This window comes from Hypomesus nipponensis, chromosome 18 (assembly GCF_054491055.1).
Source record: "Hypomesus nipponensis isolate SF chromosome 18, ASM5449105v1, whole genome shotgun sequence".
Taxonomy (NCBI): Eukaryota; Metazoa; Chordata; class Actinopteri; order Osmeriformes; family Osmeridae; genus Hypomesus; species Hypomesus nipponensis.
The window spans coordinates 2,129,198-2,146,767 of NC_140378.1; the positions used below are offsets into that span (position 1 = coordinate 2,129,198).

A 17,570-nucleotide genomic window follows, 5' to 3' on the forward strand; every position below is an offset into this window, starting at 1 on the left:
TTGGGATGCAGGCATTGCCAGAAGGTCAAAGGCAAATGGTTGTAGGGTCTGGTAAACAGTAGAACCCTGTGCGGACCAAAAGTCAATACCGCTCTCTTCATGTATGGGCTGAGAAAGCTGCTCCTTGTACTTTTGTAACTCTTGCCTGACAGAGGGCTTTGGTCTTAATGGCCGGCTTGTACTTGCTTTTGAGAAGAACTGAAATCTTGGACGCTTTGAAGATGGGGCTGTCTCTGGTGCCTCCCTTCTCTCTTCTTCCTCCTCATGACTATCATCTTCCTCCTCCTGTGATGATATAGTTTGAACTATGTAATGTTCTGCTCTTCTCAGAAGCTCTTGAATTTGGCTGTCCTCATTTTCAATGAGGGTTTCAGGAGAAACAGTTGGATCAAGGAAGCATGCAGCAGTGGCGAGGGGCGAGAACTTTGAATCCATGGGATCAAGGAAGCAGCTGAAGCGCTGCTGCTCCATGTTTGCCTTCATTTTTTGTGCCAGGCCAGCTAGGTACCTGTAGCCAGTGCTCTGGTGGAACTGGGACAGGTGAGCAGTCAGGTCCAAGAGGGCGGGCACCACCAGGGATAGGGACATGGTGTCGCTCTGTAGCATCTTGGTATGCTCTGCGAAGGGGAGGAGCAGGTCTCTGAGAGCAGCCATACGAATTGCTGTGCAATCTGAAACAACCGATTTAGCTAGACGGCCAGATTTGACAGTGGAAAGTGGTGCCAATGATAATAACAATTGCCCAAATACACAAGGATGTGTAAACCAATCGCATATTAATTGATTTTTTCTTGATTAATGCAATTAACCTTGCCAGGTAGTTATCGATAGCTAGTTTAAGTTAGCTATGCTACCTCGTGGTTAGCTAAGATTGCCGGCTAACAGGTGTGGGTACTGCTGCTAGGCTTCAATCGATAATTAATAGCTAGCTATCCAAGTTAACATCCTATACACTCTACTGCCCCTTTTGAAATTGACAACGTTTGCTAATATATGCTTATAACTAGCTAATATTAGCTAGCTATCATTGAGAGTTACTAGCGAACTTACCATGGCATGAACTTCAGGATGGTGGGCTTTCAGATGCCTTTTGAGGTTTGTTGTGTTTTTCCCACTGATTTTAAAACCGCATGATTTATCGCCAGTTATCACGGTGCATTGGGTTTTCTTTTCCGTCTCAATATATTTGAAGTGTGTCCAAATGTCCATTCTTTTTTTCCGTCCAGATGCTTGACCTTGTCCTTGAGCCATCATCATACAGTGTTGAACCAGTCATTGAACCAGTCGTAGTAGGCCTATGGATAGGACCCGCCAACATTCAACCAATGGTGTTATATGCATGCAAATTTAGGGGGGAAAAGGAGATAAGTATTGTGACTTCGGCAACCACCAACATTTTCGTCTCGTCTCGTTAACGAAAGTTATAATATATTAAGTCATAGTTTTTATTTTCAAAGATCCGTTTTCGTCACGTCTTAGTCTCGTTTTAGTCATGGGAAAAAGGTCGTTAACGAACACTTTTCGTCTTAGTTTTCGTCAACGAAATTAACACTGGTAGGAACGTAGATCGACTGGTAAATAGAGAGCTTCGCCTTTCGACTCAGCTCCTTCTTCACCACGACGGACCGATGCAGAGCCCGCATCACTGCGGACGCCGCACTGATCCGCCTGTCGACCTCGCGCTCCATTCTTCCCTCACTCGTGAACAAGACCCCGAGATACTTGAACTCCTCCGCTTGGTTCAGGATCTCCTCCCTGACCCGCAGATGGCACTCCACCCTTTTCCGGTCGATTACCATGGCCTCAGATTTGGAGGTGCTGATTCGCATCCCAGCCGCTTCACATTCGGTTGTGAACCGCTCCAGCGAGAGCTGAAGGTCGCAGCCTGATGAAGCCAACAGGATCACAGCGACCCGATCCTGAGGTCACCAAACCGGACCCCCTTCAACACCCTGGCTACGCCTAGAAATTCTGTCCATATAGGTAATGAACAGAATTGGTGACATAGGGCAGCCCTGGCGGAGTCCAACCCTCACCGGAAACAAGTTCGACTTACTACCGGCAATGCGGACCAAACTCTGGCACCGGTCGTACAGGGACCGGACAGCCCCGATCAGGGAATCCGGTACCCCATACTCTCGGAGCACCCCCTACATGAGCCCCCGAGGGACACGGTCGAACGCCTTTTCCAAATCCACAAAACATGTGTAGACTGGTTGGGCGAACTCCCATGTACCCTCCAGGACTCCGCGGAGGGTATAGAGCTGGTCCACTGTTCCACGGCCAGGACGAAAACCACATTGCTCCTCCTGAATCCGAGGTTCGACAATCCGACGGACCCTCCTCTCCAGGACCCCTGAATAGACTTTCCCAGGGAGGCTGAGGAGTGTGATCCCCCTAAAGTTGGAGCACACCCTCCGGTCCCCCTTTTTAAAGAGGGGAACCACCACCACGGTCTGCCAGTCCAGAGGCACTGTCCCCGATGTCCACGCAATGTTGCAGAGTCGTGTCAACCAAGACAGCCCTACAACATCCAGAGCCTTAAGGAACTCCGGGCGGACCTCATCCACCCCAGGGGCCCTGCCACCGCGGAGCTATTTAACCACCTCGGTGACCTCAGCCCCAGAGATAGAAGGGCCCCCTCCGATGTCCCCAGACTCTGCCTCCACGTCGGAAAGCGTGTTGGTGGAATTAAGGAGGTCTTCGAAGTATTCCTTCCACCGATCCAGGACGTCCCGTTGAGGTCAGCAGCGCACCATACCCACCGTATACAGTGTTGACAGAGCACTGCTTCCCCCTCCTGAGCCGCCGGATGGTGGTCCAGAACCTTTTTGAAGCCGTTCGGAAGTCATTCTCCATGGCCTCGCCGAACTCCTCCCATGCCTGGGTTTTTGCCTCCGCGACCGCCAAAACCGCATAACGCTTGGCCTGCCGGTACACATCAGCTGCCTCAGGAGTCCTACCAGCCAATAAAGTCCGAAAGGCCTCCTTCTTCAGCTTGACGGCATCCCTCACCTCCGGAGTCCACCACCGGGTCCGAGGGTTACCGCCGCGACATGCACCGACCGCCTTGCGGCCGCAGCTCCGGTCAGCCTCTTCAACAATGGAGGCCCGGAACATGGCCCATTCGGACTCAATGTCCCCAGCTCCCTCCGAGACATGATCGAAGCTCTTCCGGAGGTGGGAGTTGAAGCTCCTTCTGACAGAGGGTTCCGCCAGCCGTTCCCAGCAGACCCTCACATTACGTTTGGGCCTGCCAGGCCTGACCGGCGTCTTCCCCCACCATCGAAGCCAACTCACCACCAGGTGGTGATCAGTTGACAGCTCCGCCCCTCTCTTCACCCGAGTGTCCAAGACATGCGGCCCCAAGTCCGACGACACGACTACAAAGTCGATCATCGAACTGAGACCTCGGGTGTCCTGGTGCCAGGTGCAAATATGAACACCCTTATGCTTGAACATGGTGTTCGTTATGGACAAGCCGTGTCTAGCACAGAAGTCCAACAACAAAACACCTCTCGGGTTCAGATCGGGGGGGCCGTTCCTCCCAATCACACCCCTCCAGGTCTCACTGTCATTGCCCACATGAGCATTGAAGTCCCCCAGGAGGATGAGGGAATCCCCGGGAGGAGCGCTTTTCAGCACCCCCTCCAGAGACTCCAAAAAGGGTGGGTACTCTGAGCTGCCGTTTGGTGCATAAGCACAAACGACAGTGAGGACCCGTCCCCCCACCTGAAGGCGGAGGGAGGCTACCCTCTCGTCCACCGGGGTGAACCCCAATGTACAGGCGCCGAACCGAGGGGAAACAAGTATTCCCACCCCAGCTTGACGCCTCTCACCAAGGGCAACTCCAGAGTGGAAGAGAGTCCAGCCCCTCTCAAGGAGACTGGTTCCGGAGCCTATGCTGTGCGTCGAGGCGAGGCCGACTATATCTAGCCGCAAACTCTCTACCTCGCGCACCAGCTCAGGCTCCTTTCCCGCCAGCGAGGTGACATTCCACGTCCCTAAAGCTAGCTTCTGCAGCCGAGGATCGGACCGCCAAGGCCCCCGCCTTCGGCCGCCGCCCGTCTCACACTGCACCCGACCCCCATGACTCCTCCTGCGGATGGTGAGCCCACTGGAAGAGTGTCCCACGTTGTCTCTTCGGGCTGTGCCCGAATACCATGTGTATTGTGTATTTAGAGGTTTACTATACTGTATTGTATATTATTATATATTAGGAGGTTTATTATATTTTTGCTTATCATAGATGTAATCTATGTTCTGTGTACTTATATGTTATGTTATGCCAGGTTGCTTTGCGTTGTCTTGTCCTAAGGATTTTTCAGGGACCAGTCTGACCTTGTGTTGTTCTGTGCATCTGACAATAACACACTTGACTAGAAATCCAGCCTCTGAAAGTGTGTTGTAGGTGGTCCACTGCAGTTGCAAGCAAGGCAAATGTGAGTGTGGAAGATGTTCCTGTATGTCTGCAAGACTTTCTTGTATTGATTTGTCGGTGCCAAAATTGTGCAAATGTTACCCAGACAACAGAGGAAAGAGGTTACATGGGATGACAGCTCTGAATAGGGATGATACTGATGCTTGAGGATGATACTGATGATTAGGGATGATACAGATGATTAGGGATGATGCTGATGATTAGGGATAATTCTGATGATACTGATGAGTAGGGATAATACTGATGGGTAAAGATGATTCTGATGTGTAGGGATGATACTGACGAGTAGGGATGATACTGATGAGTAGGGATGATTCTGATGAGTAAGGATGATTCTGATGAGTAAAGATGATTCTGATGAGTATGATACTGATGAGTAGGGATAATACTGATGAGTAAAGATGCGCTGTGTTGTATTTTAGGTTGTTTTTGAGCTGTAATGAATCTATTGTAGAATTGTCAAATGTTTGGCATTATTCCGAATTCAGTGACGGGGTAGCATTTTGAGTCATTTCAGCCAACTTGGGCCAGTGTGCTTCTTTCTTTTTATCTTTCTGTGATTACACTGTGCCTACTGAACATTTTGCTGTATAAAACACAGTTTTGCTAAATTTACAATGTGTATGTTTAATTTTGCTTGGTGCCAATTCATAAAGTATAAGCATATTTTCTACAAATTTACCATATTTCATGGTCTACATTCACACTTGAGTATAGTAATGCACCAATACCTGTCTCAAATGTTTAGGTACATGTATAAATGACAGTTTGAGAACTATTTTGTGTTGCTAAAATGAATAAAAATAAAGTTACAAGCAAAACCAGCAGCATAAGAATTTCGTTTTTGTAAATGTACAATCATATACATTTATGGATCATGACAAAAAACTGCAGGATATTTTGCGGAGAACTTTTAACATAAAGTCAATAAGGGTGTTGTCTATGCAAAAATGCATTTAAAAAGTAGTGCCCAGGTGTGGGAACGAAAATCACTTTCTCGCCACTTTTTCGTAGTTCACCTTATGGCCTATGAAAAGAAAATTCATTTTCATGTGGAAATATTTTTATTGCAGCCCAGCGTACTACTCAGATAAGGAAACTTCGAATCAAAGTTTGGTTAACTCCGTCAGTACCGGTTGTCAATCAATTTCCACCGGTTGAATCAACATTCATTTTGCGATTGATATGTCATTGAACCTGTTATATATTTCTTCCAGATGCCGGAGGACAACGCAGCAACACGGCAGATACAAAATAAAACATCCTGTTTATTTTCAAAATAATAATAATAAATCTTTTTTTGTGGTAACTTGCCTTTACTTCATGAGTCACCATAATGGTCCTCAAGAAGGATCAGAATGCCCCATTTTTACCTCAAAATTTCAAAAGCTCCACACCGCCCTAAAGGTTTTTAAAGATTTCTGACACATCTGAATACATGATGTTGAAATGGCATATTGTTTTCATTTCTATCAGTTTAGGATTTGACTGTGTTGATATTCTTCAGTAAAGGGAAAACAGGATAGGGAGGAAAAGGTTGTGTCAAACCAAGCTCATCTTTGGGCCAAGCAGCAAGAGGAGCAGTGACGAGAGAGATAGAGGGAGAGCAGGTACTATAAAAGGAAGAGACTATACCAGAACTGTATACGTTTTAAAAGTCAGATGTTTAATGCATGATAATTGGGTGATGTTCTCTGATAACAAACAAATAAACCTATTCAAAAGTCATAATGATGATGTTTTTGCTCCTTAAGACTCTGAAAATTGCCAGATTTAAATAAAGTAATTTAAAAATATATAATAATAAAATTCCGGGGGAGCATGCCCCCGAACCCGCCGAGTTCTGACTCATGACCTCAGTATATTTTGGGCCCTGCGTACAGCCCTGTATACAGCTCTGCCTACAGTTCTGCGTCTTTCATTGGTCTCCGCCGCCCTCTGACTGTCTTGACTGCCATGGTTACAGTAGCTAACTGCCAAAATTAGAAGAAAATGTTTTTGACGTATCACTGTTAAACCAGAATGTATTAGCCTATGTGTGTGTAGGCCTACTTATTACAATACAACACTTTGACATAACATGTATAAGTATGTTTATTTTGCTCTAGTTAGTAGCTTCACTTTTGTAAAATGTCTGACCAGCGGTCAGTGATGAGCCGACGATGAGCCGTCGTATCTGCAACGTTTTGAAACGTTTTGAGCACAGAGATGAGAGGAAATCCGACCATTTGCCGACGCTTATACGATGTTATGAATGGAAAACAACGTTTCGATCTTAAGTCAACGTCGGCCCGACGTATGTGTGCTATCTGGGATGTTGTATGTTTCATTCAATCAACACATTGAATCCTACTAAGAAAACCGAGTAAACACACTCAATGATACATCTGCTACTGATATTACTATCCCAACTAATTTCAGCTGTTAAAACTATAACATTCTTGTTACAACTAGCTAGCCTACTACTTCTGTTTAACAGCTTTCAGCCCTTCCTGCATTGGAGTTTATTTAAGCTCTTGTTAGATGATGCAATTCAGCTTCCACACTGCCTCTTGAAATTCAACTATATATTTGATTGCTTCACAACGTTCAAACTTATGCTATACACTTTTTTATTTACATTTAGGCTACATTTATTCATTCAGCAGTCTGGTTTTCAAGGAACGTAAATCATCCTATTGTTTCGTAACTTTCCTAATGCCGACTAACAGTCTAACTAGAGTCAATTGCTAAGTATACTTAACCCTTATAAGGTAATGTTGATATGTATTTGAAATGTATTTGAGACATCCCAACCTAGCTCTATACCTAGAAAATCTTCCACCAGACAGATAAGCCACATCTACTGAAAATAAGTAAGATTGAATATTTATTGCAACAAATAGGCCTAAGCTAACAATTCAGAGCTGTAAAAAAACAACTGAATAAATAACTATAAACATAATTACAAATATAGCTGCAAGCAGCAATGTGGTGGCCAAGCAGGTCAGATGACCCAGAAGAAACTTTTGACATCTAGTGACTGCGGTGTACCTGGCTTCCTTTGCAGTGGCTTACAGTCTCACTAAACAGAGAATCAGAGACATGACAAGCTTGTCAGCTTTGGCTGGATTCGAACTTCTGACATTGACGTTTCCAGGACACCAATTTATCCTAGTGAGCTATTCTCAGTGCTGGAAATCACAGATTTCTAGGGCTGTAGTCAACCAAAGAAATGCTTAGTCGACCAAAGTCTTGTCCTGCCCAACGATCAGTCGACGACAAAAAAAAAAAAAAAAAACAGACGCGATGTTTTGCATTTTGATTGACCATTTATTAAATAATTGTCATAGAGCTTTTATAAAACAACGAAAAAACAGCAATAATACATAAAACTATAATAATAATAAAAAATTTGAAAATTAAGTGATTTTTTAACTGCAAAGTAAGGAGCTCTGTCCTAGGTCTATAGTGACCGTCACAATCGCGCACCTGACCAACTCCACATCTGGCCACTGACTGGATCCCTTAAGTAATTCCACCGAGAGGACCATGTTGGCAGCGTTGTCCGTTACCACTGACAGCCGCTTCTCTGGTGGAATGTTGTAAGTGTCCGCGACTTCAGTGAGTTGCGCAGCAACATTTTCTCCCGTGTGCGCTTCATCCATCTGCTTTGTTTCTAACACAACGCTATTCATTTTCCAGTCTGCATCGATAAAATGGGCCGTAACTGTCATGTATGCCTCCATTCTAAGCGAAGACCACAAATCAGTTTTGAGGCTTACAGCCTCGGAGGATTGAAGTAGATGGTTTACATTTACTTTAAGTCCATCAAACCGCGAACGTAGCGCACGCATGACAGTATCCCGTGCTTGCAAAGTATATCTTGGCTCGACGATTTTAAACATGTTCTTAAAGCCCTCTCCTTCCACTGTGCTGACTGGCCTCATATCTTGGGCGATGTAATGCACAATCCCCTTAGTGATTTCCTCCTTTCCCTTCGCCGACAGAGGATGGACCAACTCCAGTTGCGTCTGGGTGCTTCCTGACGCCTGTGGCATGGCCTGGGGATGCGCCTAGTACATAACCAATACAATATATAAACTTTTAGACATTAGACATAGCAAGCTCAGCTGTCTGACACGTGTATAAATCGCTTACCGCTTTTAGGTGATAGGCCATATTGGTCGTTGAGCTATGGTAAATTAGCTTTAGGCCGCATAACTTGCACTCCACAGTCTTGTCGTCTTTTTTTGTAAAATGCAGCCAGACAAAAGATTTAGATTTCTTGGACATTTTGTCGACTAAAGACAAATCACATAGCGTTCTAACTGAATGAATACAGCAAAACTACCCATATTCCTTAGGTTCCTGAGCGCGAAGCAGCAGTGCAGCCAGCCACGTGCGGTTCCCGAGTGTTCTACGTGGTGCGCTAAACTGTGGCGCTGTTACGAAATAGCCTAAATTAAAGCATTTAAAGTTGGGGATAAAACATAGGCTAATTATATTTTGACTACAGTAATATATAACTGCTTATAAAGGAATACATATCAAAGAGTAAATCAATGAAAATGTGTTTATTGGTAAAAAAAATAAAATAATTGCAACTGGTCGACCAATGAGAATGTCAGTCAACCAAGACGAAATCGACCGATTAGTCGACTAAACGACTAAAGTTGACAGCCCTACAGATTTCAGTTACTGGGTAAAAATATTAGCAGTTTTTCCTGTGACAAGCGTGGTCAGATGTGGCCCAAGTTTAAACAGCTGTAATTCAGTTCTATTTTGACATGTCACATTGATTGTGGTTTGAAGATAATCTGTGCCAAATTAAGTGAATTGATCTGAAGACAAATGGTGCCAAATTTGTTGATGACTGCAGCGCCACGTGATCATAAAGAAGATAAACAATGCATAATAATGTGAACATTTAGCAAAAAAATATTTGCTGGAGTTTCTAAAGGCCTGAAATGTATGTTAGAAAGGACCTGCAGCAAGATGAAGGCAGAACATTCCAGAAAATATAAGAAAAATGCAAAAGTACTGGCAGTTGTAAGATTCGGCTGTGAAATGTATTTTTGAAAAGAACTGGAGCAAGATGAAGGCAGAAAACGGGAGAAAATAAGAAAAATGCAACAAAAAAAAAAAGGAGAACATTTCAGAAAGATGAGCTGCAGGAAAATGTGAATATTGAGCAGAAAACCAGTTGCTTAAGTCTGGGTTGAACAAATTTGAAGGTAAGAGGACAACACTGGAATGACTGGAACTGCTGAAAATACGTAGCAACCGCTGGTCATTGACAACAGACTGGCAACATTTCTAACCTAGAATCTCAAAACGGAAAAGAAACTAATCATGCGTGCCTGCACACCCAGTCCTGTTCAGACACTTAATTTAAGATGACATCAAAATAATAATTCATAGTGTAGGGTTGCCGATGTTGTCGTTGTCCCTGGTGAGTTTTTTATAGTAAATAACAAGATCATGTTACATCTAACCACCGGATCATTTCTTGCAAGTGTGTCAAAGTGGAATGTAGATCTACTACTTAAAGTTAAAAACGGAGAAGATATTTAGAGTAAAGACAAGTTACTTTACATCTGTGTTCAATATCGTCAATTAAAAGTAGAAGCTTTCCAGTTACGAAGCGTTTGTTCGTAGGATTAACCCCAGCTGCAGCAAACACTTAGCTAAGCTACTGTACCCCAGCCGTGGTTTGGCTGTTCGTGACCTCGCGCCTCGATTTTTGCATATTTCTCTAAACTTGCTAAAATAAAAAAGATCCTGCTAGATTATGTACACTTTAAGCTCAATGTACATACCTTGTTTGGCCAATTTGGTCGATTGTGGGGAACAAAAAGTCAAACCGTTTTTAGTTATGGAGAGAGCCATCGCGCTAGCTCGATTATGAGAGATGTAGCCAGAATCCACACCTCAAACAAGTTAACCTTAGACGCAATACTATACGGCCAATCCAAAAAATACGGATATTTTCCGAGACCCAAGACTCTGCCGAAACCATTGATATCCTTTGTGTCTGTGCGGTCAGAAATACAACTCTTTTGGCAGTTTCCAAAACGTCCCCCAATTCTGGGCTCTGTTCGAAAACTTAGACAGCTGTCTAAACCTTGATGTCTTACTAGACAGGTGTCTAACGAGACAGCTCTCTTCGGGGTAAGGTATCTTAAAAACCGTTGTTTTCGAACAGCCTTTAAAGACAGGATGTACGTCATCGCGCTGCGTGTACTTATGTGCTCGCACTAGCGCGCTTTGTCAGACGGCGGTCTGTTGCTCAATTGCCTTGAGTTTATTGTCACACTAAGTCAAGTTAAGCTGTATTTAAACTTGTGTTAGATATAGGCTCAATAGCTCATAACATTTGTGGTTGTATTTCACTCATTTGATAGGATTATGATAAAACGCAGCAACTAGCTAGTGTCTGCACGGCGATGCTAGCTACTGTACGTTATTGAAAAGTCGGAGCAAATTTACAAATTAGGAGTATCATCAATAAAATAAGTACATTTTCAGCAACTACACTGCCCACTTCGCGATACATTTTTATTCAGATGTTGATTTACAAGTACCGTTTAGCTGAAATATGAATTGTAAAAACGTAGAGCAATGGCAGTCAAAGGATTCTGTTTAACTTGTTGCTCACGTAACCCCGCGCACAGAGTTATGGGTAATACGTGCCGCCATTAAGACAGCAAGGCAGCTCATATGCTCTCTTAAAAAATGACAGTTATGTGACATATTTCAAGGTATCTTATTAGACAGGAAGAGAAGATTTAAGACATTTCGAACAGACCTCGCTGTCTTAAAAGGAAGGAAGGAAGGACGCATTTTAAGAGTTTTTGAACAGAGCCCTGCTTTCATGGTGCGTGTCTGTTTGGTTGCCACGGTGATGGCGCAGCTGTGATCGCTAACAAGCTGGGTACAGAGATTCACAAATTTAGGTGGAATCCACACCTCAAACAAGTTAACTTAGACCAATCCAAAAAATTAGGATATTTTCCGAGACCCAAGACTCTCCCAAAACCAGACATGTCCTTTATATGTCTGTGCGGTCAGATACACGACTCTACTGGCAGTTTAAAAACACGTCTACTTTCAAAATTCTCTGACGAATTTTACCCACCTCTCCATTGAAGTTAGTGAGAGAATTTGAAAGGCTGCTCTCGCTTCAAGGTTCAAAGCTGAACATCTGTAAATGTGAGCTCTTTAGTTACATTGGCTGAAAGAGGACAAGTTTTCCTACATTTTAAGGTATAACTTGTTTCTGTAAGTTAAACTATATGAACGTCAGAGGAATTTGTTTGACAATTTAGTTGAATACCAGAAAAAGAGCAGCCAGCAGTGTGCCACTCTGCTGGCTGCTCAATCATACAAATCAAGAAGGAGCTAAATGTTTAATTTGCACTAAAACCTTAATTCTTTAAAAAGTATAAAAGTGAGAAATACCAGAAGCCATAGCCATCATCTCCTGAAGGAACTGAACGTTTTGATTCAAAAATTGTAGGAATCGGTGAAAGTATGCAAGAATGCTTAACAGCATTCTTACAACTAGAAAAGGCTGTTCCTGCGAAACAGCAGTGAGAATGCTGAAAACCTGAATGGGGATAGCTGACCATGCTAAAAAAGCTGAAAAATGTAAAAAACTTTAGAAAGTTATAAGCTGAAGCTTCAATGCGCCCAAAAGGTATTTTAAATAGGGACTGGAGCTGGATGAAGGCATGAAACTACAGAAAAGAGAAGAAAAAAGCAAAACAAAAAGTGAAAAAAATCAGAAAGAAGAGAAACAATGCATAAAAATGTGAAAATTTGGCAGAAAATTATTTGCTGTAGTTTTAAAAGGCCACAATAATATATGTGTGAGATTACAATGGTTTGTGCTAGCCGAAGGCAAGCACACCCCAATTACAGCTGTTTAAACTTGGGCCAAATCTGACCACGCTTGCCACAGGAAAAACTGCTAATATTTTTACCCAGTAACTGAAATCTGTGATTTCCTGCACTGAGAATAGCTCACTAGGATAAATTGGTGTCCTGGAAACGTCAGAGGTTCGAATCCAGCCAAAGCTGACAAGCTTGTCATGTCTCTGATTCTCTGTTTAACGAGACTGTAAGCCACTTCAAAGGAAGCCAGGTACACCGCAGTCACTAGATGTCGAAAGTTCTACTTCTGGGTCATCTGACCTGCTTGCCCACCACATTGCTGCTTGCAGCTATATTTTTAAAATGATATTATGTTAATGGTAATTATACAAATTTGCACTCAACTCAATATTATGTTTACCGGCTGGCAAGGAAGATAATAGGCTACTACTACTGTTTTAATAAATTATCTTGGGGGCCTGCCTTTGTCATTACTCATACAGCAACAACGTCGATTGTTCAAGAACAGAAAAGATCAGTCGGCAATCGCAATCTGACACGGCAAAAAGCAATGTCACAAAAAAACACATATTTCTCTGGTGCAGAGAAAAGAAAACAGAGGAAGAAAAAACAGCAAGATCAAGGTATGTTTGCATGATTAATTCGTTTTTAACCATAAACATTTACTGTCTAGAGATACATGCATCAAACAAGCCTTCAACGTTAGCTAGAGCTAGCTACTGTAGCTATCATTTTGGTGTAACTCTTAGACTAGCTAGCTAACTAAATATAACAATAGCTAGATCCCCCTTTAAAATGGGCATTTCTTTTGCTAGTATGCATTCACTTAGGCGGATTTACCAAGTCGAATGCATACTAGCTAAAAACAATATTAAAATAAATTTCGATTGCCATTGAACTTTCCTATAGGTTTGCTAACTAGGCTACGTTGTGAGCTAACGTAAACTGGCTAGTTGACAGTTAAGCTCGCTAACAAAGCTAGCCTAGAGTAGCTTGCACAGATCCTACCCTTTTGGGGTCATTTGTATAATATATCAATATCATTATGCCTCAGTTAGCTGGTTAAAGATTGAGAGTTGTGCTCAGATGGCTTGCTGCTGTGTAAAATCATTTATTTTGTTAAATGAATATTCTGATCCGTCTACTATGTACTCATATGAATCTTCCCTAGAAGCACTATTGAAATATTTTGGAGCCTGGCCAGTGGCAACAACCAACGCCTCCTGCCCAGAAGTGCCAGTGCTACAGTTGGTGATACAGCAGGTCCGTTTTCAACAATCCCAGATCAGTATATATTGTAGGTATTTAATTTAATATCTGTTTTGTAAGAAATAAGAAAATACTGTATCTTTAAGTTATTTGTAGTTGAATGTTTTGCATTTTTGCACATTGCTAGTTTAAACCATAAGCTATTTAAGTGGCTAACTGTGTTGGCCTACAATAGATGCATTGTCTGGTTTATTTAGCTACTTTTCAGTACACCACATTAGGTACACCACTTAATACTGTATGACTTAGAATACTTAAAGTTCAAATCATCACATGACCAATCTGGGTTTGCTACTGTTAAAATTAAAAACTTTATAAGGGCGAAATAAATAAATATTATCATGTAAGCAACACAACTAACAACATTTCTATTTAGTGCATTAGATTAATAGTGTGCGAATAATCAAGCATTAAAAATAATCAATACAATTTGCGTGACAGGGGGGCCCCTAAATCAATTCTGCTTAAGGCCCCATAAAGGCTTGGGCCGGCCCTGCTTAGAACGCTCTTAAGAAGCTCTTGGCGTTAAGAGCTTCTTAACAAATCTGGGAAACCCGGCCAAAGACAAATAAACTTTGATTTGGACTGGAATCAAAACAATCATGAGAAGAGGAAACGAGGAGTGTGTGATTGTGTGTGTGTGAATATTTAATATGCCAGGTGCAAGCTGTATCAATAATGCTAACAGCCAAGATACAAACGAGTACCCAGACTGCCCCGACATGCACTCAGACATGCACAAACACACAAGGGGTAGGGGTATACGTGCTCTACACTTACAGCTCAAGGGTGTGGTTTGAGTTAATGATTGACAACGATAACAGATCTGTGTATGTTTGCTTTCTGTGTGTGTCCATTATTGAATGACAGCATATGTGTGTCCGTGTTAGTGTGTACGGTGTAGATTTTAACAAAAGCCTTATTCACCAGGCTTGGCTCCATATCAACAAGTCTGTGTGAGCATTTGGAGGTGTGGAGTGTGTGCATGTCTGTGTAGAAAATGTGTTGCTCATGCCAGTGACTCCAAGAGGGAAAGGCCAGTGAGCTGATTGTCCTAGTGTAACCCGGGTGTTCGTGCTATGACGTGCTATCCGATTCAGCTATTTCTATCCCTGATAAACTACTACTAGCAACACTCCGAAACTACTGCGCCATTAAGGAACTACTTGTACCTACTAACCCTTTATTGGCAATTACACCATTTGGTGCGTCAATGAGGCTGAAACAATCTTGTGATGAGAAAGGAGAAAATATTGTGTGTTGAATAACAGGCTGGTGTATGATACTGTCTTTGTAGCCATGTTAAAGTTGTTCCCCCCCCTCTCTCTCTCTCCAACCCTCCCCTTTTGTCTCCCTTCCCCTTATGTCTCTTTTTCTCTCCCCCCCCTCTCTCCCTCTCCCTTGCTTCAACAGTGGCAGCGAATTTGGGCTGCTGCCAGAGGAAGCTGTCCATGCTGTGCAGCTGAAACTTTTACAAGCCAAGGAATAAAAGAGACTCGAGGACAGTGATCCCCGAAATAAAAGAAAAAAATTCAGAAAAGAAGAGAGGGAGAGAGAAAGAGAGTAAAACACAAGCATAATGCCTTTCTAGCTTCTACTCTTCTTATTCTTTCTCCTACCTGCTCTCTCTGTCTCTCTCTCACACACACACACACATGTCTTTTGTTGGATAGTTTAATGTACTTGCACTCTGTTTTGGGAGGGGTGAGCGTTGAGAGGAGAGAGAACGGCAAAGGTAGGTGTGGCGGGGGGGGGAGGGGTATGGTTCAGCAAGTTCAACTCAGGAGAGAAATAAATGCATAAACAACAAAAGGAGGTGACGTCACACAGTGTCTGAACCGAGGACAGAATTACATGGATGAACTGTATTCACACCAAACCTCAGTGTAGATGTGTGTGTGTGTAAATAGTGTTTGCAAGAGTGTCTGTGTCCTTTGCACTGTATACAAGAACAGAATTGAGGGTTTTTTATGGCAAAGCTGGAGTATTATGGTATGTTTGATACCTATGGTGAGTGTTTTGTGGCTGGGAGATCCCTGCTTAATTTTCTGTGTGTATGTGTGACTGTTATTTACCTGCGGCACAAAAATGGATGCCATTAACAGTCATGGATAACAGACGTTTATCCTGTTCTTTTGACATTTTTAAGAATGTGTTTGTTTCAACAAGGATGATGGCATGGAAAGCCTACCAAGCATAGCAAGAATTAGAACAACCCACAACAACACTCAATTGGCCAAGGGCAGCTTCCAACAGCTCTGAGGACTGCTCTGATTGGTTCAGGGCTGAGCCGGGATTAAGAAGCAGGAAGATGTCTGTTCGGAACAGAGTTTTGCACTCAGTTTTGTCAGTTTTCTGGGCTTTGAGTTGGGGAGGAGTTCGGCTGAGTCCATGTGCTGAAACCCTCCTGAGAAGCGACGGGAGCACAGAGACCTGGGAATTCTGCCAAAAGGCCGACAAAAACATTTGTGACATTCTCAGAGACGTACCCCCCTCCCACTCACCTCCCTCCCCCACGTCTGCTTCCATCTCCTCGTTGGTTAATTTAGCCTATCGAGCCCCCCCCTCTCCTACCACCGCCTCTCAGGGGTTCTGATATTATCCCTGGATGAAGTGAGAGAGGAGTGGAAGGAGGAAGAAAGAAGTAGTACAAAACTCTCGTCCAAATAGCGTAAGTACAGTAAATCTCTGGGATAGGACATCCTCTCCCTCAATCTCTTTATCTGTCTATCTCTCTTTCTTTTGTCAACTAAGTGACAAAATGGCGGTCGTCTGGAATTCCACGTTTTGAATAGGAGTTAGGTTAACATGCTCATGGCTTGGCAGAGCTTACATTTCTGCAGTGTGCTAGTACTGCACAGTATTTTTCACCACAACCCAATGACCCTGGCCATCTGTGGTGCTGCTGAGACAAGGGTGTGTCTGTGTGTTTTGCAGGTTAGATGATTAACACCCAAACCCCTGCAGTCCCAGAGCACTCCCAGCTGTTCTCTCGCAGTTTATTACAAGGCTCTCTCTTTCTCTCCTGTCTGTCTGTCTCTCCTATTTCTCTCTCATTCCTGTCTGTCTGCACTTTCTCTCTGTCTATCTGTTCGGAACAAGTCAACTTTTCACATGTGCTTTCTTTTTCTCTTTTTCTCTCTCTCACCCTATGCCCCACCCCTTCCCCCACCACCTCACCTTCCCCATCGCTTTCTCTCCACTCCTCTCTTTTGCTATCTCTCTTTCTGTGTCCCTCCCTTCCTCTTTCTGTGTCTCTCCTCCCCCTCTCTCCCTCGATCTCCCTCCCACTTGGCAGGGATGCCAAAGTGGGCAGGCTGAGCAAGGAGAGAGCAGAGCAGAGGGCGATTTTGCAGGCTGGCAAACCGAATGTGTGTTATTTGGAGTCTATGTTAATATAATATGTATGCATGTTTATGCTGTGTGTGTTTCTATAATTTAGTCCACTGTCCCGGAGTGTTTTAGAGCTTTGTGATAATCTTTGTGTTTGTGTGTATGTCTGCGTGCGCCCTTCTGTCACCCCCTGCATGAACGTACGTTGTCACGCCAGAAGGAAGGGATTGTGGGAAGGGGGCGTAGCATTGAGAGGGTGTGCTCTCCATTTCTGCACTCCCTTCTTCCCGCCATAACAGGCCTCTTCTCCTCCAGTTTTCCCTCTCTTCGGCCCTGCCAGTCGTCGCCACAGAAACGATGTCCAGGTATTTTTCCTTTTTATCCTTAAACTTCTCTTTGTCAACTTCCTCTTGTCCTTCTTCTCTCCTTTTCATGCTTGTTCACTTCGTTCCTGTCTCCTCTCCCTCCAGTCTTGTCATTACTCCTTATTTGAACCTTGCGGATGCCACGCTGCATTCAGCGCTCCGCCATCTTTGTTTTCGAATTTTTGGGAAAGGTTTTCTGTTCACTGGAGGAGGCTTGCCTCCCTGATTTCTCAAATGTTTCCTCCCTGTCTGCTATGGAGAGACAAGCAGGCTTTGACAGACCA

General features: G+C 43.5%; 1 protein-coding gene across 1 annotated transcript in view; it reads right to left on the bottom strand.

Annotated features, from left to right (window-relative positions):
• Positions 1-7,873: 7,873 nt before the first annotated feature.
• Positions 7,874-17,570, bottom strand: part of LOC146250816 (adenosine receptor A1) — a 56,728-nt gene continuing 47,031 nt past the window's right edge. The window contains exon 5 of the mRNA XM_084679482.1: positions 7,874-8,496. Coding sequence (XP_084535608.1) covers positions 8,367-8,496 — 130 coding nt within the window. The 3' untranslated portion in view covers positions 7,874-8,366. The remainder of the gene's footprint in view (positions 8,497-17,570) is intronic.